Source organism: Sander vitreus, chromosome 21 (genome assembly GCF_031162955.1).
Source record: "Sander vitreus isolate 19-12246 chromosome 21, sanVit1, whole genome shotgun sequence".
Classification (NCBI taxonomy): Eukaryota; Metazoa; Chordata; class Actinopteri; order Perciformes; family Percidae; genus Sander; species Sander vitreus.
The window spans coordinates 10,263,735-10,289,178 of NC_135875.1; the positions used below are offsets into that span (position 1 = coordinate 10,263,735).

At 40.4% G+C, this 25,444-nt stretch overlaps 1 protein-coding gene across 6 annotated transcripts in view; it reads left to right on the top strand.

Moving 5' to 3' along the window:
- The first annotated feature begins 1,530 nt into the window (after positions 1-1,530).
- Positions 1,531-25,444, top strand: part of pald1a (phosphatase domain containing paladin 1a) — a 52,215-nt gene continuing 28,301 nt past the window's right edge. The window contains exons 1-19 of one of the 6 annotated variants that reach the window (XM_078278875.1): positions 1,531-1,716; positions 5,410-5,455; positions 11,079-11,276; positions 11,478-11,580; positions 12,937-13,116; positions 13,581-13,745; positions 13,841-14,001; positions 15,955-16,030; positions 17,262-17,410; positions 17,577-17,673; positions 18,113-18,217; positions 18,362-18,457; positions 18,561-18,695; positions 18,969-19,085; positions 19,518-19,697; positions 19,856-20,053; positions 21,189-21,329; positions 21,444-21,515; positions 25,177-25,317. In XM_078278875.1, coding sequence (XP_078135001.1) covers positions 11,092-11,276; positions 11,478-11,580; positions 12,937-13,116; positions 13,581-13,745; positions 13,841-14,001; positions 15,955-16,030; positions 17,262-17,410; positions 17,577-17,673; positions 18,113-18,217; positions 18,362-18,457; positions 18,561-18,695; positions 18,969-19,085; positions 19,518-19,697; positions 19,856-20,053; positions 21,189-21,329; positions 21,444-21,515; positions 25,177-25,317 — 2,301 coding nt within the window. In that variant the 5' untranslated portion in view covers positions 1,531-1,716; positions 5,410-5,455; positions 11,079-11,091. Of the gene's footprint in view, positions 1,717-4,243; positions 4,262-5,051; positions 5,456-7,700; positions 7,865-8,960; positions 9,211-11,078; positions 11,277-11,477; positions 11,581-12,936; positions 13,117-13,580; positions 13,746-13,840; positions 14,002-15,954; positions 16,031-17,261; positions 17,411-17,576; positions 17,674-18,112; positions 18,218-18,361; positions 18,458-18,560; positions 18,696-18,968; positions 19,086-19,517; positions 19,698-19,855; positions 20,054-21,188; positions 21,330-21,443; positions 21,516-25,176; positions 25,318-25,444 lie in introns of those variants that run through there. The other 5 variants (XM_078278876.1, XM_078278878.1, XM_078278874.1 and 2 more) reach the window with 5 other exon arrangements.

The window sequence follows — 25,444 nt, forward strand, 5'->3', positions numbered from 1 at the left end:
GTTTTGGGCCGGTTAATGACAAATTCCTCTACTCGGAGATTAGGGGAGTCTTATATACCCTCACCCACCCCCTTTCATGTTTAACAAGTAGCTGAGAACATTAAAGGAAATTGACATGCGTCCTCAAGACTTGTTACCTGACAGCTCATCATCCATTCTGTTGGTAATGAGGCGCCTGGGTACGTGTTTACAAGGATCGCAGCTCTTTGTTTGCGCGGCTTCTGCAGCCTGATTCCCCATCCCTGGATTAATTGTTTCAGCTATTTGGTTTACACTAATTGTTAGGCTTTCCAAAAAGTGTAATGTAGGCCTAGTCTACTGAATACCGTCTGAAATGGACTATGTGGAGAACGATTGGGCTGATGTGCTTATACAGTAAAAGACACATAGGGCCTACTAATGAAACATTACAAACATTAACATAACCCATCACTCAATATTCAGTATAGGCTTTTATCAGGATTATAAATAACACGTAGCCCATAGCACAGTATGATATTGTGCGCAATGTAGGCTATCTTCTATTATAAATTATTGGGGGAAGCGGTGTTCAGTTTTTATGCACCACATATCTAGAACAAACTCCCAGAACACTGCAGGTCTGCTGCAACTCTCAGTTCTTTTAAAACAAGGCTGAAGACCTTCCTTTTTGATGCTGCCTTTCTTTAAATAATTGTTCATTTCTTTTACTGCACTGTAACTTTTATTCCGTATTTGATCTGTTTTTATATTTTTAATTGTTTTTAACTGCTCTTCAATGTTTTATGTAAAGCACTTTGAATTGCCCTGTTGCTGAAATGTGCTATACAAATAAAGCTGCCTTGCCTTGCCTTTAAACATCTGTAGCCTTTATGAGCCTATATGAAAAAAGCTTAAGGTCAATTAATCAGAATCAGCTCCATTGGCTAAGTATATAACATGCAAGGAGTTTAAGTTGCTCTACTTACACACAGCTCCAAGAACAATTTACAGGAACATAAACACAGACATAGCTAAAGGACAAGGAAAGCTGAACAAAGATACAAAAATGATACTATTATGTAGCTACATACAAGTAGGTGAACTAATTAGTCTATAGTATAAAAAGTAACAATGAACAACAACATACAACGTGTATATAATACCTTATCTATTTTTATCCTATTTTAACTTCCAGAGCTTCACTTATAATACTAATTCACTTTAGGGCTTTAAAGCGTATGGTCAATATTTAATTTTGAGTGACCATATTTATGGGGTTTTGAAGTTGATATTATGATTCCTTTAATACTAATATTTCTGTAATAGGCTATAGTTTTATGTGGGGACCATTAATACTGTTAGCACAATAACATGAAATATATCAGATTTTTGTATTTTTCAAACTTTCTTCTCAAGATATAGAACTGAATCAACCACAATGTCACAAAGCTCAGTAATTCATATTTTAGTGATGTTGGGATGTGAATAATTATGGTTGGTGAGACTAGCAGAGAGCATCTGATGATGACCGCAGACTGCGCATGCGCTGTCCGTCTTTTAGTCACATAGCGAAATCCTTTTCCTCGTAAATTTCCCGAGAAAGGACCCAAAAAAATCAATGGATGTTGTTTTCTTCCAGTAGCATAAACAGAGACCGGTGCACTCGGCTACATCCTCCACACCGGACAAACCGACTACTGAAAACCTGTTTTCAGACGCCAGACGCTTTTTTTCCACCCACCGTGTGCTGAAATGGTGAGTAGCTTTAAAAGTTTACGGCTCTTGTTGCACGAGCCACCGCAGCCGAGAAGTTAACATTCATGCCGTTTTGGATGCTAAGACTCTCACAGTTTATGAACACCTTTATCAAGTATGCATTGCACGTATTTGCAGCTGTGCACTGCGAAAGAGTGAAGAGTAGGCTATGTTCATAATGCGAAGTGTTTGTGTGGTTGATGGGGCATACATGTGCTTGGCACCCCCCAATCTCCATGCCTGCTGTATTGTGCACTGCATCTAGCCAATGATTTGGCAGTGATGAATGATACAAAGTTGGGTATGCTATGACATCCCGTTGGTAGCTCATTATCATCAGGCAAACACATAAAGACAAGCACATTTTCAGATAAATGTCAATTTATGCTTTTATTTTCCTTGAAAACACATGTTCTCATTGACTTATATATGTAAAACGTTTGGATTATGCACTACATAACTACTACTTTGGCTCTATTATAACATTTGCACCTACTCATAATTAGAGGATATTTTGGTAGCTTTTCACAAAACAGGAAACACTGCCCAAAACAACAACTTCCACACATGGATAACATTAATAGCAAATACAGAACTTTACTGGCTTGAATGTATTTTTGTAAAATAAATAAATATCCAAATAAAGCCATATTGAACGTGAAATCATCTAAGCTCAATGAGCCATTTACTAGCTTCTTCACTTAAGAAGACATGGTTGAAAGCTCTGAAAAGCTAGTAAGTTAGTTTATTTTGTTACACATGTTGTTCCCAAAGGTCAAACATGAACTTACATGCTCAAATATACTATATTATGGCCAACATGTGATATGTTGTTATCAGCTCAGGTAGAAAAAAAACCCACTTTTAGTCAGGAATAATTTGTGAATGCCAGCACATTATATAATATACATAATATATCGCTGAATATATTTCTTCAGTGCAAAATAATGCCCATAGACATGGTCAACGTTCCTTAACTGTACCAAGACATGTTCATTTTTCCCATTAGGGGTAATGTGAAGAGAAAAAAAGTCCAAAGCGCAGTAAGTCAAAGCACAGTATGCCCTTTGATGTATTGTAGTCCCGGCTGTTATTTGATTAAGCCTGTGCAGCTGGGATTATTCTCTTCTGTTCATATCACTTTACCTTACGTCCTGGGGGAAGACAGAAACTGGCTTTTGACAACCGAGAGAGCAGATCAAACCGTGAACATCACAATTAATCAAGAGTGAGAGCATGAAACTCCTCGATGAATGGACACCTGGATCAGAAATGATTGAGCTATTTATTCTTGGATCCTCTTGATAAGAGGAATAGTAAATAAACGTTATTCCTCTCAGGCTTAACTTGACAAGTTGCTGATTTTCTGGCGTGAAATGTTGCTTTATTATGAACTATATAGTAGGGCTATTGGTCTGGAACTGATAAACTCAAAACGGGGGTCCAGTAAGGTCTGCGGTTTCTTCAGGCAAGTAACGCCCTAAACACCAGGGTTGCTTCAGCAAATGAGATATTTCTCTTTTATTTTGAGTCCCATAACATATTTTAGAGTCTGATTGTTTTGATCCAAATTCACAGCCTTTAAAGTATCTGTTAAGTTACCGTATAAGCACCTGTTTAGAGTTGAAATAGTTGTCATAAGATAATGAACATCTGTGTCGCAGTGACTGGAGAAATCTTGTTTGGTCACTGTACTCAAGAGTATATTTAATATGGTCCAGAGTTTGTCTCTTTGGGGGTAATTTTCTCTTCCCAAAAGCATTAATGTTGGCGATTTTATTTAAAACTTGACTGTATTTTTTTTTTTATAAAGGAAAAGTAATGTCCCTAAACTGCAAGAAAATATAAAGAACAGTTAGAAAGTTAATATTGCATCAAAATAATAGTCATTTTACTATCATGCCCATATACTGCTCCAAGCAGCTGAACTTTGGCTGAGGTGAAATATTCTCCTTTACTATCTTCTCCTTTCCTGTTGCTGTTACAAGGCTTTTAGCAAATAGTTTTTTTTGGGGGTAAGACAGACACCAGACCCAATAAAGGATTTGGACAAGACAGGTGATATTAGCCGTATGCTCTTACTTCCACTGGGGACTTTTAGCAGAGAGGAAGTGTTTCTTAATCTCTCACAGTACATCCTATTACTCCATATACTCTGCTTTATCGCCATCTAATGAACAAATCGGAAGGAAATGAAGGGTGTGAAACTATCAGAGTAACTAGATGTGTCATTTGGTACCTTTTTTTTGTTTTTGTTGCTTTATTTAATTTAAATTCTGTATCTTTTAGTAACATCTACTAGACAGCTTCTTGTTTTTTGATATTTGGTTTGGATGTCACAACCCCCCCTAGAAAAGTGAATCATGTTTATGATCGCTCATTCATCGATTTATTCATGTTTTGACGTTTGCGGGCTATAGGAGGGTTTTGTTTCACATTCATCTTGTTGCCAGAACATCAGAGTCTTCGCTGCTGCAGGAAGGAAGGAACAGGTGTGGCAGCAGTAGATTTTACGTCCATATCTCGAAAACAACTCGCCACGTTTGTAAATGCGCTTAATTTTGACATTATCGTGTGACAGACTGTTGATTACACATACTTATGTCAGAAAATATTCTCACAGGCAGCCAGTCAGAGAATATACTTGATGTTGTTGTTTTGTTTACTTATTTCGAGTCATAGTTGTCATGTACTGTATGTGTAGAAGGTTGTGCAGGCATATTTTCACTGGATACCGTTTACTTTGTTCTTGCTGTATACAGCCCACAGGATGAAATAGGAAAATGAGTGCATGATGTGATGGTCTGACCTCAGGGTAACGACTACAGAAAGTAGAGCACACAGCCCTTTGCAGCTGAACCTCAAGCTTAAATCTAAGTGTTTGCCCAGCTGTAAGCCTTGTTTGCCTTCAACATGGCATGTGTTAACCACTAATGAATGGAGTAATTAGAGCATCATAGTGAATAAGGCTTACGTGATGTCATCTGTGTGCAGTTGTTACTGATTGTCAGCCTCCTGGCAGGTCTACATTACATCACGTCAGTGAGGGTTAACTGCTGCAGCTGATTATAATAAGTTTTATAATTGAAGGTTTAATTTATGGGTTTGAGATAGTTGTTAAAAGGTCTGCCATGCGTGGGAGGCATTATGCTGCCAGGACACTCCGGTAGTGATTGGATAGCGGACTTGATGAAGAGTAAGCCTCTCTGGTTCCGCCTCCACATCCTTTTTACACATTCCCCCCACACACACACACACACACACACACACACACACACACACACAATTGCACACACAAATCCCCAGTATGCGTGAGCAGCCTTGCACCTCATGCGGGTTGCATACCAAAAAAGTCACATTAAAAACAAGGGAGCATGCCATCACCCATCTAAACCTCCTCAGACGGAGAGCTGTGTCCCCCCCTCTGCCTTCTACTGCAGATTGCTTGTCTGGGATCTGTTCTGACTGAAGGACACGTTCACTGACTTGCTTTATAAGGACTTGTTAATGATGCGAGACCGCTGCCTGCCATAGTGTGATCAGCGGGAAGAGACAGATTGCCTCACAGATCAGAGAGAGAGAGAGATGCCAGCGAGGATGTCTGATTGAGACTGGTGTGCCGCCTGCCGGAGAGAAGTCATTTTGGTTATTTTTAACCCACTATTTTCTGTTTTTTTTCACTGTGTTCCTCAGAGATTCAAGCTTCTCTTGGATGATGGACTGATCAGCTGAATGTCAGGTATAGTTGTGATACTTCTGTTATTATACTTGAGTCCTGCTGCAGATTTGTGGTCACTATCATTAATATGTTTCTGATGAATACAAAAGGAAACTTACATTGTCTAAATATCGATTCAGAAGCCCTGTGTGATTTGTATTGCATAATTGGGACTGAAATTTAAACTATGCAACTGTGTCAAGCTAAAAGTTATCTTTATCTATGATAGAATATAAAAGCTACTTTCCCTTTTACAGAGAGGTATCCTTTGGTTGAACACATTCATGTTTGATGTTCACATAGCTACATGGATTACATTCTTCATGGCATGTGATGCCTAGTCTCTCCTCTGAAGTGTTCGCTCTCATTCCTTTAGAAGAGGACCTGCGCCTGTTTGACAGGTTTCTATGTCGACTTAAAATGCAGCAGCTTAGTCAGGATGTGTTTGTGCATACACAAGTTTACCACTTCAGTTTGAGCGCCGAGCGAAACTTATTAAACAGAGAGAGGTTCTCTAAGGCAGCAGTGACTAAAAGAAATGCTGTCAGTTGGCCTGGTGGGGCTGACTGACTGGATATTGCGGTCAGACGCTGGGGTTACGAAAAAATGAAAACCACGTTACGGCAGGCTTGAAATCATAGGGGAATAAAATTGCCGTCTTGAGATTAAATAAATTACAGGCAGGGTTTTAAAAATAGATTTGCAAACCCCTTTTTAGCAGCGCCGTGTTGAGCTGTGAAAGCAAGAATGTATTCATTCATGTGATTTATGTCATATTCACTGCAGTAGCATAGTTTGTTTTTGCGTCCCAGTGGATTTGCTGCTTTAACTGGAAAAAAGTGCCTTTCAGTCAGTTGTTTTCCAGTCAGTCTGTTAAATCTGTCTTGCAGTGCGAAAGCTATTTTGGGGGTAGTTTGATCTGATTTGGAAAATACATCCCTAAACAATGCATCACATGGCTTCCTTTTCACCTCAGTCTCCTTTTGAACAGGCAGTTAAGTGATTTATTTTGAACAAAAACAAACATCAGAGCTTTAGGTTGACACAAATTCACAATGAGGTCTTCGGAACAGTCGAAGGAGAACAAAAAGGATTTTCTGCAGAGGAAGCACTGAGCTCATTTCCGCGCAGCACTGATATTTAGCTTAGGAACTAGCAATGTCCTGTGGAATCACGCCTGTATGTAACCCTTAACCTCATTGATGAAATATGTGTACAGCTGCGGGGAGGTAGTTTCAGAAAGTACAACTAAGCATTTCCTGTCAAGGTGTGCTTGCACTTCCTCGGCCGGGGCATGTGTGACTGGGTTGTATTGAAGGGTTTGGTGGTCTAGTATCCTGTGATGAGTGAGAGACCGTGGGGCATTGTGTTATTGTTTTAAATAAGATGAGGATTGCATTACACCAAACCTTTTAAATTGCATACATTAGATTAGGTTCTTGAGCAATGATTAAAAGTCTTTTTGCACATTCCTGCAAATGTTTTAGGCAGATTTCTGAAGCAACATATGCAACATCAGCATCACAGCATTACTATGATTCTCTCGTCTTTATGTGGTTTTGTGCAGCTGGCAGGCTTTCAGACTTTAACATTGGCAGACTGAACGAGTGGCCTCCAAGGAGACCAGCAATGCCCAGGATCCTTAAATAAGATGAGCAATGTTGCATTGAATTTGGACTTTTATTTGTGGTTCTTGCTGCCACGCTTGCAGCTCTCTTCTTCATCTTGATGTGGGAGGTTGTGTTGAAAGATCTCCTAAGCGTTACAAAGTGATCTCCCTTGAACCCCTGCATCTCTTGTGAATGAAGAGTGCTCTGCATCCTTCCTCGGGGCCACCAACAGATGCATCCTGCAGCTGCACGCTCTTTCCTGTCTGCACTCAGGCCCTTTTGTCTGAAGACGTTGCTACAGCAAAGTTGGGACACCGGCTGAATTTAAATGGGGCAGCCCTAAATGGAGCAATGCTGGCAGGAGGTTGCAGTTTCCATGGTCCTTATTGTTACTGTGCAACCAGTTAATTTAAATATTAGTGCCTTTTGCTAACTTTGACCAGCTGTTCACGGCCTGGCTGGCTGAAATGCAAAAAGGTGAACTCATCATCATCTTGTTTTTGTTTGGCCATTTACTTTTTTGCGCTGTAATCCTCATCATTTTATTGGCGTCACAAGCAGTGCGACACTACTCTGGTTGACATGTGGGATAAACAGCCTCTCTGATGAGTTGCCTTGATTGGATCTCCAGGAGGATGTTTATGACTGAGGGCTATTTCTACTCGGGCCTCCGCCCCGGCTGCCTGCCTGCCTGCTAGACCAAGCCTGCCCATGCTGAAATCAGTGTGGCTGACAAGCTGAGCTTGTGTGAAGCAGGAACTTCCGTATCAAAGTGTGTGTGTGCACCATGATCTCGCGACAGAGGTGACAGGCTGTTAAGGTAAGACAGAGGAGGGTTTTCAATGTACCAGTTTCAGTGAGCGTGCTGTGTTTGCTGCAGCATTAAGAATGTCACATTTCCTTTGGAGGCCTGTTAAACCGAAGCTTCTGTCAGAAAGTGTCAGTTAGCCTCATTTAACATTCAGACGTTTTACAAAAAAAACACCACATGGGATATGATATAGGAAGTTCTAGTACGGATGAGGAAAAGGGGAGAATCAGTTGTAGGGAGTGTTTTATAGCCTTCGACCAAGCCACATTAGAACATGCATATTATCGTGCATGACTGTGGTCGTGGGTAAAGAAACCTACTGATTAAATGTCCTTAAAGTGACAGAGATTGAAAAGGGTTTGCTATGTAAATGCCCTTTACTGTGAGGAATGCACTGTAAGCTCTGTTTTCAATCCAAATAGGAAGTCAAGGAGACACAGAAGGTATCTTATATCTATTATGTTTAATATTATACCTAAACATGACACCAGGGCTGCAACTGTTTATTTTTGTTACTATTAATTCAAGTAAATTTTCGCTCAAAATCACATATCCCAAATATTCTTTAAACGGCTTTACGATCTGCATGCAACACCCTCTATCATTGGACTCTGGGATGGATCTTGAAACTTGACTAGTAATAATAATTAAATTACAAAATATGAAAAACACAGAATGACCATAATCTTTTGTTTTAATTACTTAAGTGCCAAAAATAGTAAAAAATGACCATCACAAGCTCCAAGAACTCAAAAAAATGTCTTTGAAACTTAAAATATGAAATTTACAGTTTTGTTAAACACAGAAAAGCAGTAGACTACATCCTCTCATTTGAGAAGCTGTAAGCAGTGAACGTTTGGCATTTTTGCTAGATAAATAATACATTTTCTGCCGATTGATTAATTGAGTTATGATTCCGGCGTGTTCCTTTTGTACTGCTTGCAGTACATCACAAGAGTCAACTGTGTCGTCTTTGTGCACAACGTCCCTGTGAAAGGGAGCTGAACTTTAGCCATCTGTCTGCCAGATGTGCTTCTACTTCCTTTGGTCCCCTCCGTAGAGATTTGAGTCTCTTGCATGAATCTACTCTCCAGCATCATATTGGAGGGAGGACGAGCGTGAGTAGGACGCTGTCTGAAAGCTGGAACGTTTTTGCCCAATGCCAAGCGACTGGGCACTTTGAGCTCCCACGAGGGTTTTTCCCCCCCGACGGGCTGGCCGAAGGGCTTTCAAAAGAGGAAGATTTCTTTTTGAATGTGATGCCAAGTTCTCACACTCCTTTTCTCACCCACCATGGCGGAAAACAAGCAGCAAAAAAAAGGATCTGGAAGTACAAATCGCTCCTCATCTCACACGTAAGATGTCACACTTTAGTGGATTGTTGCAGTGTGGAGAGCGTTTTTTTGTTGTTTTCCTTGTGGTAGTCGCAAAATTATGGCATCGGGGATGCTTTCGGCATGTGGTGAGGTCTCAAATAGATTTGGGCAGCTGGAGCACAGTAGTCTTGAAAACTTTGCTTCCTTTTATGGAACTTGGGTAGAGATTCAGCCTCATTTTAATCTTCAGACGTTTTACTCTAAAGTTATTATTGAGGTCAAGCTGTAAAAAACATTTTAGTTTTTGTATCTGTATTTTCTTTAACCATGGCAAACAAAGTAACAAGCAAATCAATAAGTTTGTTGTCTTCCCCCGTTGTGCTTGAGAGAGAGAATCTTTTTACCAAATCAAAAGGTCTGGGAGTACAAGCTTGACCTGCCCACTCAGCCCCAGACGCAACAAAGAGGAGAGTAGTGATGACTCACCCGGCACTTCTCTCTCCACAATGAGAGTCCACTCTATAGAAAGCTGATGATCACACAGAGGTGCTTTGACCCTGTGGCATCAAGCTGATTTTGTTGTTGGATTGATTCTGTGCTTATGGTCTATACTTTGCAGCGCAATATGTGTATCTGTGAGTGTGTGTTGGGTGACATACTGTGTTTTTCTGTGTATTCCTTAAGGGTTTATGTGTATTTGTGTGTGTCTTCCTCTGTTTGTGTGCTCTGGTGACCTGCTAGGTTCCTGACCAGCTACATGTTATAAGTGATGTTGAGGAGCAGTGTTAACTCCTGACTGCTAACTTGTCGGAAGGCTTGTTTGTTTATCAGCAGAGCTCCCTGCAAAGCTCACTGTTTATTCAGAGGGGAGGAGGTTTTGCTTGAAACCTGTGGCTGGGTTGCGTGGGGGTCTGAGTGCTACGTCTCAAGCTGTATGATTAAAATATGAATACTGTCAGACTTGACTCCAATCCCATGCCACCATGATTGAGTCATAGAGAAATTAAATGAATGGATTGTAATTTGAGTGCTGACTAAACCTAAAAAGAGCATTTCATGAGTCATTGGCTAAACCTCTGCATGTCCCATCTCTCTCAAAAGACTCCCATAACTGCTTCTGTTAATATTTTTATTTATATTGCATGATTAACATTTATGACGTAATTTATCACATACTGTAGCCTAAACTGGCTCTTTGTCAGATACAAAGGCATCAGACAGGTTCAATCTGTTCCATGTTCTTTTCATGTAATTAATCAGAAATAATAGCGGAAGCAGTTTCACAGTATCTGTAGAGAATAACTTCTATTTACAGTTTTTCGAATCAGCTGCTTGATGAAATGCATGTGTGCTTAAATTTTTTTTAAACCTCTGCATGAATGTGCATCATAAATGCTAAATTTAAAAACAAAAGCTCAGTTTAAATAATAGTTTGATGTTTGGGGAAGGCTCATTTACTTTCTTGCCAAGACTTAGATGAGAGGACACTTATCATGTCTGTACGCGTATGTCTGCAGTTAGCTTAACTTAGCACAGAGACTGCAAACAGGGGGAAAGAACTAGCCTGGCTCTGTCTCAAAGTAACACAAAAACTGCCTACCAGCACCTCAAAAGCTCACTAATTAACACTTTTCATCTTGTTTTCTTAATTGGTACAAAAATGTAAGTCTTAAAACAACATGCTAAGCTAAGCTAACTGGCTGCTGGCTGTAGCTTCATATTTGGTGTACAGATATGAGTGGGGGTGTCGATCGCTGTAGACTAAGAGTCTACAGCCATGCTAGCTGCTCGATGTTGCTGTACTTCTCCAAATATACTGTATGTGTTGCCACAGTATACGCGGTTTTATGTATGTGTGCGAGTGTGTTTGCTTCCTGTTTCTGAGTCCGCTGCGATGTCATCCACAGCTGCTTGTGGAGCATGGGTACAACTGCCAGTGCCGCGCCACAGCCTGTTTCTGTAGCGTCGCCACTTGAGAGTGTCATTGCCAACGGGATGGCCGACAGCAGGCAGTCTCTCAGCATGAGCCCCTTTCAGACAGTCAACATCCACAACAACAAGGCCAAGTCCATTATCACCAACAAAGTCGCACCTGTCGTCATCACGTAAGTCCCTCCTCGAATCTGCGTTCTCACAATTGGGTGTTAATCCTCTTTGATCACTGTGGTGACATCCCCCACCCTCAGCCGAAGTGTTTGCCCCCATAATCTTAACATTTGTCAAACCAGGCCTGGCAAATAGTAGCTGATAATTGAATTGACCTCTCCTTACCTTCCAGACCTGCTGTTCTGTGTTCTGTTTTACAGGTATAATTGCAGACAGGAATTTCAGATTCACGATGAAATCCTCAAGACCAACTACAAAGTGGGCCGGATATCAGACACTATGCCCGAGCACTACTTGGTGCAGGTAATGACATACCTCACAGCGCTGTCGTGGAAAGACGTGGGCTCATCTCACCTGTCTTCATGTCTGCTCTTTTCACATTCACGTGTCCAAATTGCAGAGTGGCATAGGAACATTGTCATGCGCTGTTTTATGATCTGGGACAGCCATTGAAACAGGAATGTTGTCACCCTGCTATCAGGGCTTTGATCTGTTCTGTCACCTCTGCTGTGTCTGTTCAGACATGCAGTGTTTTGTCACACACAGCATCTGTTTACATGTGTATACATAGGCCAGTGAGTTCACCTACAGTAAGATCATGTCCACATGAATTTGAAAACACATATTTTACTCTCTGTTTTGGCCACACTAAGCAAATCATTTTTTTCACAACCAAAAAAACAGTGCTTTTCAAAAACACTCTACAGAGTGGAAAAATATCTGAAAACGCCAACCTCGAGATGTTTTCCAGAACATACAAATATGTCTGCTCGCACTCTTGTTGTGTATCAGAAATGTTAAGATCACAGTACGGATGTTTTGAGTAGAGATGGGGTTTGATAGCATGTTACCAAATCTGGATCCAGAATCTGCTAATCGTACCAATTCAAAATGCTCTAACTTTAAAATGATGGACGGTAGATTTATATAGTTAAGCAAGTGGTTTGTAGTTCCCCCTCCTTTGTCGTGAGTACTCTCCTGCAAACATTGCATTTTGTAGTTCAATTTCTTTTTTAGAAAGAGGCAAAAGCGATTGTGAATAAAAGATTTGAAGGGATTTGTTGCCCGTGGAGCTTCACAAATCTGGATATTTTATCAACCTGGAACCTTTTATCAGAACCTATCCCTAGTCAGTGATGTATATTTATGTTTATAGACAACTTCGAAGAGAAAAATGGTGATTTGATTGATAGTTAAAGTGCAGCAGTGTAGGAATTAATGTGAACCACAATCACACCGTTATTTTGTACTTTACACTGACAATGGAAACTGTAAAAATGTCAATATTTTGAGAGATTTTGACATACTAATCTTTGAGAGTTGGAGGCGACAGAGCAGAGATTTAACCTGTTGAGACAACAGAATAACCAGACTCTGTCAGTTTTGTTATTTGCCAACAGAAAGAGGAGGAAGGAGACTGATTTTCTGATTGTTATGGTGTTTCAGTGTGGGTGACGAACTAAAGACTAAAAAGCTTAAAATTCCAGTGAGGATGCAAGTTGTTTCACGCATAAACACCATTTTCTGATTTATCTAACCACTTAAGTGTTGACATATTTGCTCTGCAGAATTTACAAATTCTTATGTGTGCTCGAGTGGAAGCTGAAGAGATGCTGTGGTTGAGTCATTCTCTGAGATGTAAATTGCATTGCCTTCCAGGGGGAGTACTTCATGGTCCAGGATGTGTACAGCAAGGCAGATGTCCTCAATACCACGGGCAGCTATGGAGCGCCCAACTTCCGCCAAGTCAAGGGATCCTACCCGCTGTATGGGATGGGTCAGCCGAGCCTGAATGGCTTCAAACAGGTTCTTCAGAGGCTCCAGGCGCAAGGACACGAGGTCACTGTTATTTTCTCTTATATGCACATTTATACAGGCAGAACACACACAAGCTCAGATAAATTGTTGACCAGTAGATTTTATGCCCTTAATTGTCCTGTGTTGGTGTGTGTGTGTAGCTCTGCCTCTTTTCTAGCCATGTTGTCAGTAAATATTTGTGGAGTCAAGTGCTCAGTGGAGGCTGTGGCTGAATTGTAGAACTGAGCAAACAGAAAGTTGCGGTCATGTGTACCAGTGGAAAATGAATCTCTCTGCTTACAGCAGCTAGAAAACTGACCGTAATTGAAATGAAATTGACAAAATTATATGTCAGGCTTCTCTAAAGGCCTTACTCATGTGCTGCATGTCATATGACAACAGAGTTTCCAGTTGCTCTTGGAAGTGGTGTAGTTGGTAGAAGGCAACAGCCACTTACTTTGAAAAGCTATTATTTGATGCCTGTCGTGCTGTGCTTTTGCAAGCAGGAGGTTATATTCTTCTGTGTAAGAGAGGAGCCAGTGGTTTTCCTGCACAAGGACGACAACTTTGTGCCATACACCCCGAGGAGGAAGGAAAACCTCCACGAGAACCTTCATGGCCTGGAAAAGGAGGAGCTGGTGGAGAGCCTGGAGATCACTATTAGGAAGGAGGTGATGAACACACTTACACCACATCTGCATGAGTTTTTTGGCACAATGTAGTTTTATAGCAGTATTAAAACACCTGCCTCTTTCTACCTCCACAGCTCCACGACTTTGCCAAGCTCAACGAAAACATCTTCTACGTCTACAATGATATTGAGTACTTTAAAGACGAGCCACAAAAGATCTCCATCACGTGTGAGGAGGACATCCATGTGACTGAGGAGGTCTATAAGAGGCCCATGTTCACCATGCCGGCTTACAGGTTGTTTACATTGTTCCTTTATTAGCCCTTAGCTCCTCACCTCGCATGTCAGTTTAGATGCCGTAGAATATGCAGGGCAGGTTATAAATAGCGGCACTTGTTTGTGCAAAGGCTGGTTGCCCTGTTTTTTCAGAAGAAAGGGGGGGGGGGGGCATAAAAAACCAAACAGATTGCTGCATCCTGTTTGCAATCAGATCAGCAGCATTAGCTTTGAGATGTCATGAGCTGCACACAACATTTCCAGGACAAGAGGATATATTATTCCCTCTGGGGGCCGTTTCACAAAGCAGGTTTAGTGAAAACTCTGAGTTTGTTAACCCTGAGATGAGGGAAACTCTGGGTTTTCTGTTTCAGAAGGAGAGGTTAATCAAACTTGAGAGAGAGGGGTAACTCCAGCCCGTTTAAGAAAGAGCGGTAACTTAACCTCATAGTCAGTTACTATGGTAACTGAGCCTGTGAACCTAACCTGGTCGGGAGCAGGTTTTCTTCAAGAAACCTGGAGTTTCTCTCAGCCTCCTCCCTCTGACACAGCGCTCTTTCATTTCCTCATCCATTCATTCAGTCTGTATCGGGCACATTTTAGCACAGTTTGTTATTGGCATGAATAATAAAAAAAAAAAATGTTGGTTTATAAACCATGTTAGGCAGACTATGAAACTTTGTTTTTTTTCTCAAAACATGACATTTCCTTTCGCAGGGTGTTATATGTCGGGAGATGATATTGAAGCCTCGACATTTTAATTTTCAGATAACTTCCTATTTGAGCGGTATCGTTTTTCTTCCCAGTCTGTTATGCAGCCTAGGCTATAACCTTATCCGTCCTCATATCACTAACGTCACCCATCTTGGGCATGCTCTACATCCCAGCAGATTATTTGTGTCACATTTTTTTTTTTTTAAAACGGCAGTTTTCTTTACAACATTGGCGATGCGGAGCATATTAGTAAAGCCACTGTAGCAAAGCGCTGTCAGAAGAGTGTGACTCGCTCTGAAACGTTTTTTGTGTGTTCCCTGGACACAAACCAGTAAGAGACATGAAAAATGAGTTCCACAGGATTGCAGGTGAATGATGCAAATCCTTTTGAAATAAAAGATTATGAATTATAATTCTGTTAATGACGGTGCTGCAGCCTCAGTGGGATTAGTAGGCGGAGTACTTTTTCGCCCGCAGTATTGCACTTGCATTAATGAAATAGACTATAGGTTCAATACAATTTAACCAGTAATATTAGGGTGTACTTATGATTAAATATGATACACTAGCCTATATTGGAATATACACATTTACTCTAGCAGCAATTTTCTCCCACGCAAATTCTCTCTTTTGCAGCAGCTGCTGTGTTGCTTTTTTAACTCGCTGTATGTGCGCATGAGTATTTCCGCCGACCTGTTTGTTTGTGGTTGTTACCGTGGTGAATCGTAGTATCATGGCTCCATTCATGTTGCCTTTTTATTGTGGTGGTGCACGAGCGTGAACCTACTCTGAGTTGATTGAACCAACTCATATCAGCGTTCTGAAACGGAAAACTCAGTTTCCCATCTCAGGGTAAATCAACTCAGACATCAGGGTTAGACTCAGAGTTTGTTAAACCTCCTTCCTGAAACGGACCCCAGGTCTCCGACTATCTTGATGTTTTGTTGTCCAAGAAAAGCAGCAGGACGTTTTATTATATGAAGTTTAAAATTGCAGGTGGTGTATTTTTAGGGTAACATAAATGATCCCATGATTTTGATCTCAACCATCATGCCTCGTGGATTGTCGAAGCAGGCAAAGTTTCTATCCGACGACTCGTGGGATTAGTAAACAACAACATGAGGGAGCTCAGCTGGCGAGTCTTACTTTAGGTCAGATGTGTACAGTATCTGCAGTGTCTTATTATGACTTGCATAAGTGCAATATTGACACACCACAGGTGCGGGTTCAACTCCAGATAACAATCTGTTGTATTGCAGGTACTTCAGATTACCACTACCAATGGAGGGAGCACCATTGGAAGAAGACTTTGACGCATTTGTTAACATACTCAGGGTAAGATCGGCAATCATGATACTAGAGGTGTGACTCTTCACTGGTCTCATGATTCGAATCGATTCAATATCAAGAAGCGTCACCTCATCATTTTTTATATATATATATATATATATATATATGTGAACACCCCTTTTATTGTATTTGCTCTTAAAATAGACACTTACTGAATGTAGCTGAGTCTGAACACAGCAGACAACAGACAAAAGGCAAAAACTAAAAAAGCAGCAACCTGGAAAATCAACAAGTAACATCAGCAGGCTATAATGGTCTGTCACTGCATTGATTTAGAATCATCCAGGTCCGCGTCACGATACATCAATGCAATGATTAATTTAATCACCCCTACATGATACACCAATTAAATAGACCTTTTTTGGTTGTGCTTCTCTTGATGCGATCTTGTTTTGATGTGCCATTAAAGTTATTAATGGCTGGAATATTGGAGAGCATCTGGACTTTCTCACTGAGGTAGCGAAAAGGTCACAGTAGCTTTTTTTTTTTTAATCCACATATAGCCTTTTGAATCTGTCCTGTCTGTGCTATTATTCACTAATAAGTGTAAAATATGGCAGAAAACTTGCAGCTTGTACTCACTTCATGTCTGCTCTTTATCTGCTCGGTCTGATTTCCGTCCTGCTTCACACAGGATGTTCTTTTCGTCTTGTTTTGCCCTTCTTTGGAATGACTTGCAGCAGCCGGTCCAGTTCCCTGTGGTTGGAAAGTGGCTCTGCTTTTTTTAGTGTTTGGATCAGAGCTTTACAAAGTCCTGTCTTACTCTTCCTTTCACTCGTTCTCTTTGTAGTTCTCAATTGTCTCACTTCTAGAGTTTTTTGTTGTTGAAAGATTTCAGGCATGGCAATCCTTCATATTTTCCAGTGCAATTATAACTTCCAGGTTGTTCACTCACTTCCCATTTTGGTGGCTATAAAAACACAGTTTCCTCATCTCAACTCAGATATTTCCAAAATGACATTAAGAACCAGCAAGTATTGATTTGGTTATTTGCATGTGAAAAAACGTTTAGGCCTCAAGAATGAAACTGTGCTGACTTTGGCTGTAGTGCTTTTCAATGACTGTGTGGTAGGTTATATGTAGCCATGTTTTCCTAAAAACTTTAATTTTCCAACCAAATTTAGGCCAGTTTTAACCCCTCTAACCACCTTAATGATATAACACTGTTCATCTCTTAAGGTGGTTTACAGTCTTCTGTATGTGCTCTGTTTTCCAGGAGAGGCCCAGCTTGTCTCTGGGCCATGATGCGTCCCGTCCGCTGCCTGCTCTGCTCTTCAGCTGCCAGGTGGGCGTCGGCCGAACCAATCTAGCCATGATCCTGGGCACTCTGGTCATGAATCGTGTGAGGGGTGATTCACAACTACAGTAAGAACTCTGAATCAAATGTATCTGGAAAACCAGAGAATGACATAAAACATTATCACACGTCTGATAATACAGTGTAAAGATGCAGCTTTGAAATTGCATTCATTGAGCCTTTTTTGATGCCAGATGTAGAATAGGACTTGACCTTGTTTGGCTCGTTTTGCAGAGTTGAAGAAGCCGCAGCTTCAGAGCCCAAACCATTGTTTCAGGTCATCCAGTCTCTGATCAACAAGCTGCCTAATGGACAGCAGGTCATGGAAGAGGTAAAGCAGATAATGTACACCATCACGGCATTTGGTTAAAAAATAAAAACGATACATAGAGAGCATCTGTGGGTCATTTAAGTCCCCCTCCACTCAAAAATGTGTGTCTTTTCAGGGAATTAGGAGACGTCTTGTGTCCAGCAGTTAAGCATTTGAAACAAAGAAAATGTTTATATTCATAGATTGAATGTCTTTGAGGACTGAGAAGGAGTTGTAATTGTAAATAGTTTTAAGAATCTTCTACTACGGTAATTGAACTTTTTTGGGGAAAACCTTTTTATACGTCCTCAAACATTTCAGGAGTGGATGTTTGATTTATGTTGTTTAAATCAAGGATTTAAAAGATCAAATAGTTTTTTTATTTGTCATAAAAAAAAAAAAAAAAATAAAAAAAAAACCCTAACTCAAAAATGTTGAATGTCTTGTTTTTATCCGACAGGTTGACCAGGCTATCACCCTGTGTTCAGAAATGCACAACATAAAAGCAGCAATATATGAAAACAAGAGTAAGCTGGAAGGGATCGGAGAAGATTATCAAATTCAGGTTAGTGATGATGCTTATCTGTGGGATCGTAAATGCAAGTTTAGTTTAGATGTTACTTGAGAAATAAAAAACCTCAGTAAGAAATAAGAAAGAAATAAGAGCCGCTGCTTTGAACAGATATTGAAGCCTTTGTTTGTTTCTCAGGGAAGCAGTACCAAAGACTACTTTCTAAACCGAACCATGCAGAGCTTGGAGCGCTACTTCTACTTGATTGTATTTAATGCATACCTTCATGAACAGGTAAAAAGAATTTCCAGTGTAAATGTCTTTATTGATATAAAAGTAAAAACGTTTACAAGCCATTAAAATATCCTGATTTGTAACTATATGTTGCATTTTGCAGTATCCTCTTGCCTTTGTGTCCAACTTCAGCCAGTGGATGTGCTGCCATACATGGCTGTACAGGTTACTGGCCTGCATGGACCTATCAGAGCTGTCAGCTCCGGCCGAGCTGGTCACCAGAGGAGCTCGCGTCCTGGTGAGGAAATCAGGCGCACACACAGAAGATTGATGCCGTGGGTGTTAGACTTGTGATTACATCTGTGTCTGTCCTCCGAAACCGCAGGACACCGATGTATCATGCATACAAATGCTACTGCTGTTTTTTTAAAATACTGATAAAGCTCTCCACATGACGCCAATCTTTACTTCAAGATATTTCTCACAGTCTTCTCACACAATCATGTAATCATCTGTATCTTCCAATGCACTATATCTTTTATTTTATATATAACTGAGTGTGTCTGTGCAGGTTGCTGATGAGTGTTTGGCTCCTGACGTGCTCAGCACAGTGAAGGAGATGAAGGCGGTCAACTTCAGACGAGTGCCCAAGATGCCTGTTTATGGAATGGCTCAGCCAACATCAGAGGTGCAGCAGATTCCCTCATACTCTCATCATGAATAGAAAAGCTCTGACAATACTTAATCACACAAATCCTAGCCATCATCTTGAAGCATTGAAAATGAGAGAATTTATTTTAGGGACTACCACTTCTTTGGAGAGAGGATTATCTGTAATATGTGTCCCTCTTAAGTAGTCAGGACACATAATACTTTAGAATTTATGGAATCTACGGTATAGTATCATTTGTAAAAGACTGACTTTGCACATTCCCATTGTCAGTGAAAATGTCCACATCAAACTGACAATTTTGTAATCATCACCAATATGCATCCTTGCAGTCAGGAATATTCATGAGTGTACAAATAGACTTGGAGGACTGACTCACATGCTCATTTCCGGATGCTCGAGTCGGTCTTCTAGCTCCTTGCAGTCTAATTGTAAACTTGCTGTGTGCAGGCTACCGGAGCAGTTTTGGCCCATCTGACGGATGAGAAGAGGAAGCACAACCACGTGTTGTGGGTCAACTTGCAGGAGGAGTTGGTGCTGGAAGGGAACGGTCAGATTTTTACACCAAGGGAGCCTTCGTGCCTGGACCAGCACATTCCTATCCCATTGTCTGACCACCAGCTAATAGAGGTAGAGTGAGAATGATGCCTTTTGGATGCTTTTCAGGGCAGTTACAATCGGATAAGTGATTAAGAGTGCCTGAGACAGTCACTAGTTTTACCATCAGAAGCTTTAGCATTTGGCCTAGTTGAAGTGAAAATGCTCTCATGTCCCCTCCTGGCCTGTAGAAACTGGAGACGTCTCTGAAAGAGGAGATCCTGCGAGCTCAGAAGTGGCTTGAGGTGACCCTGGAGCAAGAGAAACAGATGAAGATGTTTAAAAGCTGCCTGACAGTCCAGGAGATCTTCAACCAGCACAAAAGCTCCCACCAAGGCCTCATCAGCAAACGCATCCCCCTGCCGGATTGCAGTGCGCCCACCGAGGAGGTAATGATATGAAGGGGTGCAAACACACATGTGCTCACAAACATGCAGGCACACAGGTTCCTTTGTTGCTGCTTGTAATGATGAGAGGTGACAATGAATAAGCATTGTGCTCCCTCTGGTGGTTGAGAATGTTACTGTGAGCTTTTCACCATACAATGATAAGCAGATCTAATTATTTTGGACTTTTTCACAACCACTCGTATTGAATTGTATCATTTTCTTTATAATTATTAGGGCTGTCAATCGATTAAAAAATGTAATCTAATTAATTACATACTTTGTGATTAATTAATCAAAATTAATCACATACATAATTAACGGTGCCTGAACCGATACTTTTTTTCTTTTCTTTTTTTACTTTCTTAAAAAGGTACTAAACAACAGTCGGTGACATTAAAGAACGGCTTGTTTGTTGCTAAGGCCATATGGTCAAAATTAAATGATTTAATAATAATGTAGAACAATAACAATAACTTATTTCACTAGTAAATTGATGTTGAACGACAAAAACAACCACCAGATGGGAAAAGGACATTTACAATAACTTCAAATGCACCACAAGGCTGTAGTTTACCAGTTTCATTGAACGGCAGCTGCAGATTGTTACATCCCGGTGTTGAATCCTCTACAGTAAAACACAGTCAAACTTTACACCGTTTAGCGTTAGCTGTCAGCATTTTAACCGTGTTTAATCCAGCTACTAGCTAGCGGTAGGCTAACGTTAGCTGCTGTCGAGTATAGTGTTAACTAGCGTCAAGTGCAGCGGTGTTTGTGTTTCAGAGCATCAGAGAGAAGCGCAGACATATCAGTGGCACCAGATTTCGGTAGCCAGGGTTGGCAGGAAGAAGATTTTTATAAGTAAATGTTCCAATTAATGATCCAGGCAGAACATTCTCGTCTCCCTCCTTCATTTTACAGTCCAATGGTGGCTAGAATGGCTCCGGGTCAAACGTCAATATGGAATGGATTAATCTGCGTTATTTTTATTGAGTTATTTTTTCTCAGATTAATTAATCGAAATTAACGCGTTATTTTGACAGCCCTAATAATGATTCATTAATGTTGCAGATTGAAAGACGTGGTAGAGTTTGTGTGTATTTTTGTACATAAACTCTGTGTGTGTTCTTGTTCTCAGGATTTTGATAAGCTGTTGGAGGCCATGAAGAGTGCCTTGGCTGAGGACTCTCACTCAGCTTTCGTTTTTAACTGCTCCAACGGCAAAGGCAGGACCACGACCGCCATGGTTGTCTCTGTTCTGACTCTGTGGCACTTTAATGTAAGATGCTTCTTTGAGTTTTCCTTAGGACTTTAATACCATTTAGCTAAAAGTTATGAAATGAGTGTTCTCATGATTCAAAGTAGCATAAAATCTGGTGTTTTCCACCCGCAGGGTTTTCCAGAGTTTGGCGATGATGAGTTTGTGAGTGTTCCTGACGCCAAGTACACAAAAGGAGAATTTGAGGTATGCACACTTTAAAAATCAACGCTTTCTCCAGCTTGTAAACACACGATAACAATTTACTTTAACTGCCCATTTATATAAACTCAGAATGTAGTGCAAACTACTGATCTTAAAAAAACAAATCCAGGGAACTTGAGACAAGTACGGTCAACAACAGTTTATTCAAATTGATGATTAGTCTATAAAGCGATTAGTCAATCAATAGAAAATGAACCAAACATCTTTTTAGTCAAAAATGCCAAATATTTGCTACTACCAGCGTCTTAAATGTAAGGATTTGATGCTTTTGCCTGTCATACTGTACATTATAGTAAACTGAATATCTTTGGTTTTGGGACTAAAGCAGTTGGTCAGACATTTGAGGACGTCAACTTGGACTGTGTGACTATTTTCTGACATTTTATAGACAAGTGATTAATCGAGAAAATAATGGGCAGAACCGTGTTTAGCAACCAGTTTCATATCAGTGCTGATGCTGAGACATGATCTGTGGTTGTTCTAAAATAAAATATCTGCTGGGTGTGGTAATTGAAGTGGATTCTAATCATGGTGCTGAGTGTTCTCATTTTAATCGGCAAAAAAAATATCTATGACTCAAAATACACATAACAAGTCTGCATTATGTCACTTTCATCAAACTAGAAAAGAAGATGCTAATGAATTCACCAGCTTAGTAAGTACATTGAATAACATTCCCTAAACAGCAGGAGGTTTTAGTGTGAATATAGGGAAAGTAAATTGATGCTGTTGAGGGCTCAAACAGATGCATATAAGCTGCATATATGTCTTGAAACTAATATAAATGTTTGTATTCTCTCTACGCCAGCCCTGTATTTTTATTTGAATGGCCTTTTAGTGTTGAGGTATTGTGTTGTTGCGTTGCCAGTACTGTACCATTTTTAAACCCTTCACTTCTCTGTTGATGAAGCTTGAATTTCTTTAAGTGGCACTTAAGATTTATTAGTGTAGTTAATTCAATAAAGGCAGTAGAAAGTGAGAGTTTTCTCAACATGTTTGTGTTTGCTTGTGGTCAGAGGCGATTATTAGCAGGGCAGCTTTTTCAAGTTTGTTGTTCACCCAGATTTACGTGACCTCTTTAATGAATCCCATCACCATGCCATACAACTGTATATTAAAAGGGTCATCATGTGATGGAGGAACTGGAGTGGTGTGATGTAATCCTCTCCAGGTGTATAGAGTGTAATAATGGCGCTTACCCACTGCTAGTACCAGCTCTACCCGGCTTGGCTCGGCCGCGGTGCCCCGCAGGTTTATATGTCACCTTATGGTATCACCTCAGCTCGCTTGGAAACTTGACGGAGGTGATACTAAAAAAAAATACCTGTTGGTACCAGGGACTTTTTTTCATAATGGAAAACCAAAAAAGGCGAGTAGAGCAGGTACCATGTAATAGAAAAACGCCATTAGTTAATGAGTGTTAATCCTCTTATTATAAGCGCCCAGGTAGCTCTAGTTTTGTTAAGATTTTCTTAGCTAATGAACTTAGTGGAGCATTTAGAAGCTAAAGAGCCAGATATTTCCCTCAGGAGTTGGTCTAGACGAAAAACCAGGGTTTAAAAAAAAAGTGAATACTGGAATAACATTCATCAGGTGGTCAGAGACACGACTCCAAATGAATGATAATGTTGCTCTGTAACGGCTGGATGTGTAAATAAGGAACGGTTTGCCAACAGAGTCGCCATATCAACTTAAAACGTGAGAATAAATCATTTTGGTGTTTGAACGAGTTGATCAACTTGAGTTTAAGTCATATCTAGCTTTGTGTAGGATTTAGTGGCATCTAGTGATGAGGTTTCAGATGCATTGCAAACAACTGAGTACCCCTCCCCATACCCCTCCCTGACGCGTTATTATGGAAACCACGCAACTTCGTGGCAAGGCCCACCCTTCTATAGCATTCACACACTACCATTGGCCAGGCGTCCATGCTTATGCTAGTTAACGTAACCCGATTTGTTCAGGTCCTATCCCCTGACCAATCTGCTATCCTAACCTTAACCACTCAAGGTCAATGCCTAACCCCAACCAATCGGGCTGCTTCATAGGGCGGGACTTGCCTAGAAGTTACGTGGGATCCATAATAACGCCTCCCTGACCAAATGCTAGTAGAACCTACTGTGGCCTTCAGGTAACGTAAAATCGCCAAGGCCCTCTGTAGAGCCGGTGTTTGGTTTGTCCGTTCTTAGCTACTGTAGAAACATGGCAGTGCAACATGGCGGGACTGTGGAAGAGGACCCACTGATTCTAAGCTGAAGAAAATACCATAATTTGTAGTTTCAGGTGATTATACATAATGAAAACATAATTATTTATAATATATTGTATTTCTGCCAATAGAACCCCCTATATCCTACACACGTCATTTAAATAGTTTTTTTTTAATTCTTATAGTATATCACTATCAGTAATTTTTTTTTTTACCATATCAATTTAAGGTGCACACAAACGCATGAACTGAATAGTTGGGACGGTTAACTGGCTTTTTGTAATTGACTTAGCTAATAAAGGTACAGGCCTTACTTACCTCACTTTTTAAAACTATTAGTGGAGTAAACCATTTAAAGGACCAGATAACAGAAATCACTTTGATAACATAGATTAAGTTGTTGTGTAAAGTCAGTCTGTGTATTAAATGGTATGTTGTGTATTGTGACTTTAAGCAGAAAAAAATAGTACCTTGAGAGAAGTCTTAAGGAGAAAAATGTAAAGCTTTTATGCAGCTGACACAGATTGTGTTTTTCTGAAGGACAGTCGTCAGGCTGCATGCTGAGTCTGCAGCTGACTGCCACACAGTGGTGTGGTTTTACATGCTGATGGAAGCATTGCCCATCTCAGCTAGGAAAACGCTGTAAATGAACATGTGGAGTGTTGTACATTACATAATGCATCAAAAAATGTGACTAAAACATACAGTATAAGACATATAAAAACACTAATTCTACAGTATGCAGGCCATGCTATTATATTTGTATTGCATATTTCATTACGCTTAAACTCTGTCTTTAATTACATGTATAGACAGGATTACAAGGATAAAAAAGAACGTTTTAAGGAAGATCTCGCCACAAGATTATGGCACTCACAAATGCCAGAACAGCTGCTAAATAGACCTTGTATTTAGATTGTTTTGTGAACTGCTGTTTCTAAGGCCAATAATGAACTGTCAATCTGTTAAACCAACATAATTGAGAACATTTCAAAGAGTGTAGAAAAATGGAAATTTGACAAGATGGTGTGAAAGCTCCAAAATAGCTGCTAAATAGACACTGTGTTGAGATTGTTAATGAGCCATTTGAGAAATGGTAGCTTCAGTACATTTCAGTCCATGTGTTTTAATATGCCTTTTGAATTTGTTCATAAAAATGGTGATTGTAAAATGCCAAACATGAAAAAAGACAACATTTTTACACTCGGAAGACACATTTTTCGAGTCAACAATGATGTTGCTGTGCCTACTTCTACTATAGGTGCAGCATTGGTTGCATTCATTAAAACATTAGGTGTTATATTAGTTGGGAGGCAGATGTACCAGAGTTAGTTGTGTTAAATTTTGCAGTCTTTTCACAACTTTTGAAAAATTCTTGAAACTTTAGGCTGGAAACACACTGTATAACAAGTGTCTGCTGTTTCTGGTGTGCAGGTTGTAATGCAGCTGGTGCGTCTGCTCCCCGACGGCCATAGGATGAAGAGGGAGGTGGATATGGCCCTGGACTCTGTCAGCGAGACCATGACCCCCATGCACTACCATCTGCGAGAGATCATCATCTGCACGTACAGACAGGTACAGCACATCTCCCTGGAGTGTTGCAGGGCATAAATAGTTAAAAAACAAAACTGTGTGTGTGTGTGTGTGTGTGTGTGTGTGTGTGTGTGTGTTCTGTCTTTGTGAGGACCAGTTTGATTTTAGA